Here is a 12,833-nt window from a genome sequence, read left to right on the forward strand (position 1 = left end):
ATCAAGGAGAAAATGTGGATTCCAGGAAAGTACTCACCCGAAAAAAGGTTTGAACAGACTTTGGAAACTGGAATAAGCAAAAAACCTTGAAGGCGAACTAAAAGCCTAGACGCGAGCTGAAACTTGGATGCAAGCTCAAGAAGCAAAACGCAGAAGTGACAAAGCGACTGGGGTCTCCCACTATTTATACCCACAATAACCGAGAACCAACAGTGTAGATCAAAGCCAGTCCGACGGCCCGCATTCGCACTAACCGCACGTCCCCTGAGACCGAGATGTGATTGGCGTACGTCTTTCTGAAACTGACAAAATGTCAGTGCACGTCTTTTTGAAACTGACAAGCGGTAGCGGCGCGTTTTTTCAATTTCAAAAAGACCCATTGTTACGTCTCCTAGTGGCGCGCTTTTTTGAAATTTGAAATAAGCGCACGCCACCACATTTGTTAGCATTTGTAGGCAGGTCGGCGCGTCTCCCGCCTTTTGGGCACTTGAGAAACCCAAAGAACATTATCAACGCACCTTGTGCTATCGAAATTCGAAGTACGGGACAAATCCACCTGCCACCTCGCGAACTCCCTGCGCTAGGGCAAGACCCTTGGCACGAGGAGTGGGGGGAAATTGATGAAGGAAGATTTGGCCCGACCTCGTAATTATGCAACACGTGGCAAAGGCAACAATTTGGCACAACAATGCGCTCAAGGCGTGAGCACCAATGGGAGGAACCAGTGGTCCGAACTCCCTACCAACAGTCCGAACTCCCTACAAGGAGCCCAAACTCTCCCTTAGGCCCCGAGCCAAACACAAAAGACAATAACCCGAACGGGCCTGGCCCATGGCAGTTCGGGACACACCTCTATCCAAACTCAAGACTTCACCTCGCTCAACACTCCAGCACTTCACCTCCAGGACGCCGAACTGAACAACTCTACCATGCCTAACACCGAGGAAGTTCGTATCCAGGGGCGGCGCAACTGACTGACTTGGGATCTGAAGCTTGACAGCCGCACTTCAAACGGCCACCTACCACCGCCATCTCTAGTTACAGAGACAGCTCCGACAAGGAGCAGTGGTGGTTCTGCCCCAGCAGAAGGGATGACACCCGAACTGACAGAAGCACAGAAGTAATCATACCCGACCTAACAGAAGCCTCGGAGTGAGTGCGTGAAGTGGTTATAAAAGGCCCCCTACCCCCAACAACAAGGTATGTGAACTTTGCGCCATCTGGTTTTATCTTGCCTTTGAGAGAATACTAACTTGAGCTTCGGAGCAATCTCACCGGATTCCTCCCAGAGTTCCCTCATCTTCTCTGTTTCAGGCTCCCCATTACTTCAGTCAGAGTCAAGGTCATTGATAGCTAGGACTGGTCAGATTGCGCACCATCAGTGACCATATGGTTACCATGGTACTGTCCTATTTAAATGATATGGAGAAAGGGAGTAGGGTGAAGAAGAACTGGAGACAGTCAATTATCCAATTCAATTTTAAAGAAATGAAAGTGGAAGAAAACCCCATTCACCAATTCAACCAGTTACAACTTATGCATAATTTTTATCTTAATGTTGAAATGTATTAAGGTAGTTCCATAGAATTAATGCGACCTTAATTCCCAAATCATATATAAACTTTTTGTTATGGGTCCATTCGTTTTTGAGAATAAGGAAAATTGATTCCCATTAACTAATATACCCATGTTCTCCTTTTAGATTTATGTGGGGTTCATAGGAAATTTATTTTTTTTGGGTGTCACTTACTCGGGTAAGTGATACATATGACCCAGGTGGGTAAATAACTTTCCCACCTAGGTGGGAAAGTTACCTACACTTGGATGGGATAAAATAACTTATTTTAATAATGGCTTTTTATTATTAAAATGGTCATTGTCTTATTTACTTAAGAAATAAAAGAGCATGGACAAATGCACTTATTTGAGTAAGTGTTTCTTAGTAATTAATGTCCTCCGAAATACTTATCCAGTTAAGTGCATTTACCCATATAATTAACTTCCCAAAAAGCGAGTAGTGCCTAAGTTGAACCATATATAAACAACATGGGGACTACTATGCTGAGCTTTATCCTTTTAACAAGGTCTATACAATAATGCAACATAGAACCCAAAAGCCCACTTCAGCCCAAATCAAACCCATGACCACGCCCACCGAAAAAAAAAAAAAAAACACCTATGGACTCTCCAAACACCATGGTCAAAGGAGCCCGATTGGATTTCCATGTCATGCTCCATCTACAATTGGATTTCGTGAGTCTGAATTTCTACTGATCGCACCTGAAAACCCAATTTATTTTTTCTCTGTCAATACGAAATCGACTACATTATTACATTTGTTCTTGCCATCCCCCTTGGTTCATGGCTCTTGCTCGATGCATCTCACTCATCTTTGTCATCATCCTCGTCATAACTGAAGGGGAGAGGTACTGACTTGAATGCACGATATTTACCAACATTGTTCAAGTGCTCATTTTCCAACCTGCTCGATGAAAGGTACAATACTCATCAGTGAAATAGAACCAATGTATTCAGAGAAATGCATTTAGAACTTATATTGATGTCAACTCTGCCATGTTATCCATACTTGGTAATAGCATAAGAAAGCTTTATATGTTCTCCTTTTGTTTGTTTAGTTTAATGGATTTCTTTGCGTATCAAAAAAAAAAAAAGCTTTAATTTTTAAGGTTCCGTTTGTTTTTGGATAATTATTTATTTATGTTTTAGGTAAATAAGAAAATGAGTGTTTTAATCATAAAATTATTATTAAAAGGATAATTTTGTCTCACCAAAGTGTTGATAATTTATCCATATGAGAGATGGATAAGTGATATTGAGGAAAAATAAATTTTTTATAAATATCACATAAATCTAAGAAAAGAGCATGAGTATCTTGATTAATAAGAACCAAAATCCTACTGATCAACGTTTTCCCTCTCAAAATAAAAAAGGAAAAAAGTAAAAAAAAAAAGAAAAAAAATATGAACCCTAAAAGTTACCTGAAGAAATTCCATATGCCACGACGGATGATTTCTAGGCAGGCAAAGATTGCAACTAAGGCTTCTTTATGCAGAAAAGGCACCTCAAGAGGCACCACTGTTTGAAGCCATGCAAATCTGAGCAGGACATTGGATATCTGCAATTTAAATATGAGAGAAAGATATATAAGAGAAACAAGCTAAGGGTTGGTGTTTCGCTCGAATCAGCATTCAGCAGGCTTAATTCAAACTGCATCGATCGGAGATGGGAGTTGGGACATACATACCATGGCTGCAAAATATACTGCATCTTGTGAGACGAGCAGCTTGTCTCTTAGCCAGGGGTTCTTGGAGTGGCGTTGTAGAAGCCCCCAATCAAAAACCAGGTCCCAGTAGGTGCTCACTAATGCTGAGATGATTGAGGTTGCCACCGCCATCACCCTCCGCCCTGTCCACCCTCTCTTCTGTGACATGCTATAGGCCGTCCTCATCACCACTGCTACTATCGTGGAAAAGTACTTCAGTGCGTTGTATCCTTGCATTCGGTCTTTTTCTTCGTACAGGCGACGGAGGCACTACATCATCACCAATCCCACTATATTATATAAACAACACAAACTTACATCATCAAGATGGATGGAAATTGGAATGCCCCTGCGTGAGTTAATACCACTGTTTTCAAAATCGGATCAAAAAAATCGGGAACCGGTCATCTGACTAATTCCGTTTTCTTCCCAAACCATTGATTTTGGTCAGTAAACCACTGAACCGGCCGGTTAACCGTTCGAACCGTTTTGACCGTTTTATAATTTTTCAAACTTTTTAAAATTCTTTTATTCTTTTTGTCAGAATGAACTGACTATTTAGATCAAACGGTCGGACCGTTCAAACTAGTAACCGGACCCTGATCTATTTGTTTTTAAAAACCATGGTTAATACTATGTGATGTGCCCTTTTGGGAGGGTTTTCAGTTTCACACACAGGCTTCTGGCGTTGCAAGATAAGGATCTACATATATAGAAAGTCGTGAAGCCATGTCTGATGAAAACCAACCTTGAGAAATCAACTTTCTATATAATGAAACTATTTTGGTAGTTTCTACAACGTGGCTTACTCCACTAGCTCAGTAAGGTTGAAGCCCTCCCAAATCGGCCCTATGTTTGGTTTGATAGTAGGGGTGTAAACGGATCAAACTCAAATTGGATCGGGCAATATTTGAATTCAAATCCGATTAGAAAATCTGATATTCAAATTTGATTTGATATCCAACTGATATTGAAAATTAATATCTAAATTCGAATCTGATTAAATATTCGAATATTCGATTTGATTAATTAATTATTTTAGATAATTAATAAATATATAAAATAAATATTTTATTTATATAAATATATAAATTATTTACATAACATAATTGTTATATATAAATTATATAACATATTTTATATATTATATATAAGAATTAAGTAATCGATCGAATTCAGATATTTATCAAATCGAATCAAGACATATCCGAATTTGAATCCGATTAACTATTCGGTAAGAATAGGATATCCGAATTTGATCAATTAGATATTCGAATTATCCAAATTTGATTCAATTATGTCGAATATCAAACTCAAAATCGAATTTTCGAATACCATTGACACCCCTATTTGATAGGAAACAAGAGAAATATAAAGTTGTGTGTGTGTGTGTGTGTGTGAGAGAGAGAGAGAGAGAGAGTTCTTAAGTCTGATTGTTTGTGGTGCAAATCATCTAAATTGGATACAATTTTTGCTCTGCCTCAATTTGAAAGGACTACAAATACAAATATGTAAAGTGCAAAATTATGTATTTTATATTATTTAGTATGCATTTGTACTCCGTCCAAACTGAGCCTCTTGGTTTAGTTTTGCATAATATGATTTGCATGCACTACCGTATGACAAAATCTGTACTTTTTATTTCATGAAAGTAATTGTTTAAACTTGAAATTATGTTTTTTGCTACCTTAATAAAGGGGGACCAAATTGAAAGAAAGAAGCATTTTAGTAAAGAAAAAAAGTCAAGATTATTTTATTTATTTATTATTTATTTGTATATTAGACTTCATTTTACTTTTAATAGTGGTATACATATATAGATTTGTACAAAATAGGTATTTCTATTTTATATCTCATGTCACAATTCTCTGTCATATAAAACAGAGACCACATCACCTTCCTTCCACTCTCAACAAATAACCCTCCTCCTATCTGAAATCAGATTTTGGATGAGAGTGTTGTGAGGTTGGTGTGAAACTAGATCTCAATTTTCTTTCCTTGATATAAAGTGGGGACCATTTCATTTTATTTCTCATCACAAACAGCTAATTTGCACTCCAATGCATTTATGGCGGTGCAAATTAATTAAATTCATAGTAGTGCAAATAGCTAACCCAAAATAAATTATGGGTAGGATATACAGTTATGGAGAGGAACCTGAAGGCAGCGCCATGAATATGGAATCACGGCTACGATGTAAAGGAAGGTTTTATAAAGTCCTGTTTGGTTGCATTTATGTCTCTCTTTGTAGTTTCCCCAACCATAATAGCATATGTAGTACTGGAGGCTTCTGATGGCTTGTACCTGGCTAGTCAGCTGGTCCGCCATGAAAAAATCTGGCAGTGTGACCTGTAGAGGTAAAATATATATGAAGTTTAGCAATTAATAATTTCAGTGAAATTTGTTCAGTGATGGATCGGATCGATAGCATGGTTAATTTGTACCTTGTAGAGAGGAGCACAAATGCAGTGGAACAAACATTGGAGTATGAAGAAGCGGTTTGAGCGGTATATGATGTTCCAGGGGCAGAAGATTATGGCAAGTAGAAGCTGTAGAGAGAAAGATAAAGGAGATCAGAGATTAACTTGTGTACGTATATATAGAAGATAGATGCATGGAAGCACAGGTCATCAGCTCAGGTAGCTGGGTCTTGGATGTGAAAAACTGATAAATCATACAATGACTAATCCCAGAGGCAGTAGCTCGCTGTACTGTCCGAAGCTTTTAGTTCTTGGATCCATCTCCATGTCCAAGTTTGAAATCACAGTGCCGAGTGCAAGCACTGCAAGTCCTGTGCTGAGCAGAAACACTTCTCGGAAGCCCAACTCGGTGCCTTGCTTGAATCCAAATATAAATCCATAATTGACTCGATAACGCCTCCAGAAGTAAATATTCCCACCAAACATGAGCATATGTAGGACGATGAATCCAAATAAGCTGCAAATTCAAAAGACAATTAATTAATTATTACAGATGATAGAGATATAGCTAATGAAGTACCTCTCTCTCTCTCTATATATATATATAAAAGAAAGAAGGAAAAAAACCATTGAGCTAGGTAGTAGACGGCTCTTCAGATCTCAGCAGCTGGTACCTGTAAAGTGGAAACAAGTTGTCCATGTATTGGGTACTCCCTTTCTTTTCTAAGAGCCTCCTGAGACGTACAATGACAACCACAGCCACGATTAAAGCTATTGCACACCCAGCAAATAAACCTGAGGAATTGATTAACAATCGATCATAAACAAATTAATATATATATATATATATATATATATATATATATATATATGAAATTAAATTGTACTTTCTACTTATAATAATTAATTAAACACAAAAATGTTATACCCGTAAAAAAGGTTACTCTATGCCTATCTGCCTTGGCTTTTGGCCTCAAAACGTTTATGCCTTTACTGCGGTTTGAGTTGGAGAAATGCTTGATGAATGCAGCCTCTACCCTCTCCATAAGCCTTGTGGCCTGTAATTAAGGGCATTAATCACAGCGAGGAAATTCAATTTTGCCAAATTATTTGATCAGCTATAATTCATAAGTTAATTGATAATAATTAATCAGATAAATTATGCCCGCTGTCCATATGAACTAGTTTAGAAGACAAGTTTTTAATTCCTTTTCTTCTTACAATATATACAAATTAGAAAAAGGAGTTTAATTTCCATCCTTATTGCGCACTGCCTAAAGCGGAGTTTTCCCCTTTCTAACATATATATGTTGTCTATGAAATATGAAGCCGTGCGCTTGGATGAGGGTGGGGCCGGCCGGAAATGTGGCCCAAGAATACCATGCCCGAAAGTCTGATTCAAAAGAACATTGATCAATCAAAACTCCAGTGGGCTGTGATTTTGATAAAATCCAACTGATTGCATTGATTAATATTTTTATGATAGCAGTTGATTGGTTATAAGATTTTTTTTTGTTTGATCTTGTAATAGTTGGACTCCAATCTCGAGAGTAATGACCACATGTTACCCACTTGTGAGTTTGGGGTAGTTAGTTGATAAGGTGTGGATCGATGTAGAAGAAACTTGATCAATCATCGAATCTGGCCTTTATCAATCAATAAATAAAGTTGTAATAATACCCTGGCCAATCAACTGTCCGTAGAAGAAACTTGACCAAGGACTTACCTCATCAGAATTGCCAATATAGGAGTCATCCACCACTTTTAAATAAGCTTTTGATGCATTTCTTCCTATCATCTGCCACAGTTGGAAAAACAAATTAGTACAAGACTTTAAGTGTGAATGAAATGAACATTTGGCCGGCCGGGCATGAAGAAGAAGAAGAAGGGAGGTACGACCTTGTCATATTTCTTCATTATCTTCGAGAATCCCAAGATATTGAGGAAGCTGGCTCATTGATCAATACAAGTAAGCTATAGCAATAATAATATACATACATACATACAGAAAGAGAGAGAGAGAGGGCAGAGCAGAGGAAATCAAAGATATAAAAGTACAGCAGACTCCACTCAAGGCTGCTGTAGTACCTGTAGCTCTTCAAAAGCCGAAGCTTTTGATAGAACTCGACAAATGCGCGCTTCAGTTGTTCTTCGACCTTGCTAAGATCTTTCTTTCTGAAATTCAACTGGGTTCCGTTGGAAAACCTGAAAATACCTTTCAGAGTGGAACGTGGAGTCTCCAATGTGTTGTTGATCCTCACACGGTTAAGCACTTCTAGGGGAGCTGGTCTACTCATCACCTTGATGCCGCCGTTTGGATTATTGTTTTCACGGATGACATCTACTGCAGTTGCAGTGTGGGTACTAGTATTGCTCCCATTCATCTCTGTTTCTTGACTGCACCCCTCTTCCGACATTCCTCTGTTGCTAAGCTCAACTTCTTGTATGGCCTCCATGTGCCTTACTGCAAATTAATTCAGTATGAGACCCAGATTCCTCTGTCGAATTTCTTTCTTGCATCAACAATTGCAATCTATTAATTAGCTCATTCGGCTTTGTTGGGTTATTACAGATACATACCCAATCAACTTTAAAAAGGTCCGAACTTTTAGGCTATGTTTGGTTTAAAGGAAAAAAGTAGGGAAACTTGACCTTTTCCTTCAAACCAAACACAGCCTTGAACTTTTAAAAATATACACTTAACTAAATGGGTCTAATAAACCCTAAATTAAATTTGGAATTAAATGGGTCTAATAAATCGAGTGAAAAACTCCAATCGTCTACACCATTGGAATAGTAAAAACTTGACTGTCCTTTATATTACTCTTGGGTTTCTCCAGCATAAGATAGATGGACCAATTATCAGCACTTTTATAAGGAAAGCATATGGGGAAATCAGTCTGACTTTTCTTGGTTTTCCAAAAAGAAAAAAACAGTGCTTTTTTATCTATGGGGAAGTCAGAAGTGTTCTGGGTTGTTACATTTTCATTGATTTTGTATAGTTTGAATGGAACATGTTGCAGTTCCATATCACTGAACAAGAAAATGAATGGTGAGAAAACTGGTAACATATCTAATAGTCACTCCTTTCTTTTGTCTTCACCTCCTCAAAAGAATTAATGGCGTCATGTATTTGCCAGAGAACACGGGACGGAAGAACTCCTCCACCCTGCTCTGCTCTCCATAGCTATTTGCTTCCCTCCATTGTTATCTTCACAAGCCCTACTTCTTTGTTTTCCTGCCGGATCATCTGATTCAATAACATTTTCCGTTATTTGTTTCATTGCTCTCAAAGAGTTTTAATCAGGGTGAGTGGTTTTCTTCTTATTTTATGGGGAGAAAGTTGCAAGAAGATGGGAAGTTTTGTTTACGTTAAACACAACAAATTAAAGAGGAAAGTTTTCTTCAATGAAAAAAGGGTAATAATTTAAATTAAAAGGGCACAATTGTATTTTTTGAAAGAACTTAAATTGCACATTATGTCACTTGCTAACAAATATGGATAGAAAGGGAGGTTTAGCTCCGTTAAGATCACTTACAGGGGAGGTCTAAGTCCAATTGAAAGGTGAGGGGATGTTTCAATATTTAGGATAATCGTTAAGAGAGGTTTAAGTCTTTTACCCTAAAAGTTAAAATCATTGTTTTCAACTCACCATTGACCCAACCGGTTCAACTGTTTCGAATCATGGTCAGTATTCCGGATCCTATTCAATCAAAACCCATTAAGTAAGTGGTCAAAACCATTGACTTGGTAAAAAACTATCCAACCAGGCCAGTTCAACTATTAACTCATTCAACTTGGTCACCAGGTCATGGGTTGCACATTTCATACATGCAAACTTTCGGAGGCCAGAACTTTACATTCTAATATTCGATTGGGGTGATTTTTTTTATTTTGGATAATTTTCGAGATATATACATCCCAAGGTGATGTAGGGGCCTTGCCCCACTATTTTTGCAAATAAAAAATAAAAAAGAAAACCTTTTTAGCCTCAAATTACAATTTTTAATATTTCTATAAATGAAAAATTAAAAACATAAATTAAATATAAAAATACATATAACATATCTAGAACATAAAAATATATATTTATACACATACAAATATTTATTAATAAAGTGTGAATGTGGGGCAGTCTAACAAATTCAATCCAAACAGTTGAACCGATGATCTGCGACCCGGAGGCAAAAATGGTTTCGCCTCTGGGTTGATTTTTAAAACATTGGTTAAAATTAGTAAAATCCACTTCAAATTCTCCATTTTTACTATTTCACTTTTGCTACTTTATATGCAATCCAATATTGATGACACAAATATAGATCAATTCACAAAGACACAAATAACAAAGCAACTAAGGTTTACACCTAAATAAAAATATCTGAAAATAAACAAGAACATTTGAGCTATTTAGTAAAGTGTCTAGATAAGCAATGCTTATATGCACGTTGGTTTATGTTCTTGTTTAAATCAAGGTTTTTAAAATCAATTTGAACAACGAACCGGTTAGGGTTTGGTTCTCAGGTTGAACGGTCTAACCGTTTGAATTGAACGGACGACATGTTCTAACAAAAAAATTAAAACCAGTCAAAATGTTAAACAGTTAGAATGGTTCGACCACCCGAGTCAGCGGTTTATTAACCAAATCAACAGTTTTTGAGGAAATAAAGGTTCTGGAGTAAAACGGAACTGGTCACCAACCCGATTCCTGATTTTTTCGATCCAACCGTTCAGTCCTATCTATACCAAAAAAAATATATAAACATAAACATTTTTATAATTTATTTTTAATTTAACATTAATTTAATGGGATTTTACTTAATATATATTTCTAGAAGTTTAGGGTATTAAGTTATGGCAATTGAAAGCTTAGACCCTCAATTGTCATGGGAATGAGTAGCATGATACTACTCACAATACATGGAAACATCTTCTCGTGTATAATACTATGTAGCCGATGTGATGTTTCCCGTGTGTGGCTGCAATGTTATGGGAGTAAACGTGGCAAAGTTCATATAGGCAGGAGATCCAAACTCATATCAAGTGTAATTATAAATTATAAACCCGTTGAATTGATGATCAGCCCAGGCTTATTAGCGACACAGATTCCAATGCGCAGGATTAATTTTTTAAAAATAATATCAATAAAGGTAAAAAACACTGTTCATCTTCTTCTTCTTGCCATTTGTTCACCAGAGCTGCTGTCCGCCACAGCCGGCCGCCGCCTCCGCCTCCGGCAACCATGCCGGAGGTGGCCAAAGGCAAAGGTGGCAGCGGTAGCGCTATCGCCACCTCCGCCTCCAGCAACATTGCCGAAGGTGTTGCCCATAGAAACCCTTTAAAAAACGTGAAATCAAAGGGTGGTCTTATTCACGGTGATGATAAAGTCACGCCTCTGTATTACTTTTCGATGACGTGGCTTTAGCATCCACCGTGAATAGGATGGCTAAATCAAAAGTCAACTCCAATTTCAATTCCTACTATACATTTGGATTTGGTCGGACTTACTAACCGGTTGCTCTTGTGGCTTCCGACGGAGTAGAGGCCGTCACGGCTGCAGCTGAAGTGGCAACGTCTGAGGCAAGTTGATTCATGTCGGCTGACTGCAGGTACGCAGGATTATCCACCTTGATACGAAACGCTATCAAAGCGTTCATCTGTTTATCAAGCATGTCCGCCTCTTTCCTCACCTCCTCCACTTTGGACTTGTAAAAACGGTTCACCTTGTTCAGTTCGTCATCAAGCCTCCTGAAGTAGACCAGCTCGTATTCTCCTCCTTCATCTCCCGGCATTAGAAAATTAGTCTGATAACACCCCTCATCCGAACTCCCTTCCTGCGGCACCGACTTCACAAGTATCACCTGGTCCTCAACGTCTCCTCCTCGGCTGCTGGCGCTCTTGAGACTGTGGTACTTCTGCGTTAGACCACTGAAGGCTCTGTACAGAGTCATCTTTCGCTTTAACTGAGGACCTTGCGCAGCCGAAGGTGGATTGGTTCTAAGCTTGAAGCGTTGGATTTCTTTCAGGAGGGATTTGAGATGGTTATAATCCATGTAGGCTTCTTGCCATTCTGGCACCATCTGCGAGCTGAACTCCTTGCCGAACTTCATCTTCTTGGTTCTGTTCCAGTGGAGAAATGAGACCCTGCAAACCAATAATTTGGCTCTGTTTATGGACCTCTTTCTCTTTCTCTCTCTCTCTCCTACCGCTCTCAAGGGGCGGGATTGGTGCTGGGGTGATGAAACAATGGAATAGTAAGGAAGGGAAAGGGGTTTGAGCCTTGAACTGAGAATGCGTACCGGAGAAACCACACTCTCCCCTCTCTACTCCACTAAATAAGAAGAGCTGACGATCGATCATAAGAAGATGAAAAACTTATAAAAGAAAGAGAAGTAATTTGATAGGACAAAATTGTAATTTACGGGGGTAAGAAAGGAAAGCAAGAAAGAATTTTCAAAACCGTCCTGGAAACGATGGATCAACTTGCCAGATTGGAATAGCAATAAAGAAAGTTGACTTGTGCGACCACGGAAGTAAGGCTTGATCGTGGATCTGGAAAGGTTACCGGGTCGTTGTTTGATTCAACCGTCCATTCTGGTCCGAGTCTTACATTCCTTATATGAGTAACTTACTTAACTACTCTTTGCAATAAAACTGAATATATGAAATAGTGAAAACGAATTCACTAACCAAGAAAATTTAGCCCAATCTTAGAAAGACCCCAATAAGGAAGTGAACTCAAAACTCCAACCTAATTCAACTAGAAAAGTTGGCTTCCAATTCCTACCTAATAAATCTTTAAGGTGGATTAGCCATCCATAAAGCTAGCTCTGCATATAATTTTGAAGCAATAGTCCCTAGATTTCATTAATTAGGGGTTTCACACAATTCATCCATATCTAGATGCTTTCAAAAGGGTTAATGCTAATTAGAATAGATTTAAGTATTTAAGAGCTAGCTTAACTTAAACTGATTGGACGATCGAGAAGAGAGTGGCTTCACACATTTGACCCACTAGTAGATGTGTCATGTGTGGTAACTAAAAGCCTAAAATAGTACTGTCTACCCCAACAATTAATCATCATGGTTAATTAAATGCCTTTTAACCATCTTATTTACGAATTATTAACAA

At 38.2% G+C, this 12,833-nt stretch overlaps 1 protein-coding gene across 1 annotated transcript; it reads right to left on the minus strand.

Annotated features, from left to right (window-relative positions):
• Positions 1-2,133: 2,133 nt before the first annotated feature.
• LOC148854320 (phosphate transporter PHO1 homolog 3-like) lies at positions 2,134-12,004 on the minus strand. The gene is made up of 12 exons (XM_088985137.1): positions 11,214-12,004; positions 7,792-8,167; positions 7,603-7,651; positions 7,430-7,501; positions 6,632-6,761; positions 6,378-6,498; positions 5,962-6,220; positions 5,728-5,832; positions 5,441-5,632; positions 3,266-3,553; positions 3,000-3,136; positions 2,134-2,482 (listed from the first exon to the last, which is right to left on the minus strand). The coding sequence occupies exons 1-12, from the start codon at positions 11,809-11,811 to the stop codon at positions 2,383-2,385; spliced, it is 2,427 nt and encodes an 808-aa protein (XP_088841263.1). The 5' UTR covers positions 11,812-12,004; the 3' UTR covers positions 2,134-2,382.
• Positions 12,005-12,833: the final 829 nt, after the last annotated feature.

This window comes from Nelumbo lutea, chromosome 4 (assembly GCF_056320005.1).
Source record: "Nelumbo lutea isolate HS-2025 chromosome 4, American lotus-T2T, whole genome shotgun sequence".
Taxonomy (NCBI): Eukaryota; Viridiplantae; Streptophyta; class Magnoliopsida; order Proteales; family Nelumbonaceae; genus Nelumbo; species Nelumbo lutea.

Excerpts from the sequence above, each read along its gene's own strand:
- LOC148854320 (XM_088985137.1), bottom strand. The coding sequence starts at position 11,811 with ATGAAGTTCGGCAAGGAGTTCAGCTCGCAGATGGTGCCAGAATGGCAA. Across the intron at positions 3,554-5,440 it reads ATTCATGGCGCTGCCTTCAG|TGCCTCCGTCGCCTGTACGA; the intron begins GTTCCTCTCCAT and ends GTGATGATGTAG. Across the intron at positions 2,483-2,999 it reads GGCATATGGAATTTCTTCAG|GTTGGAAAATGAGCACTTGA; the intron begins GTAACTTTTAGG and ends TTCATCGAGCAG.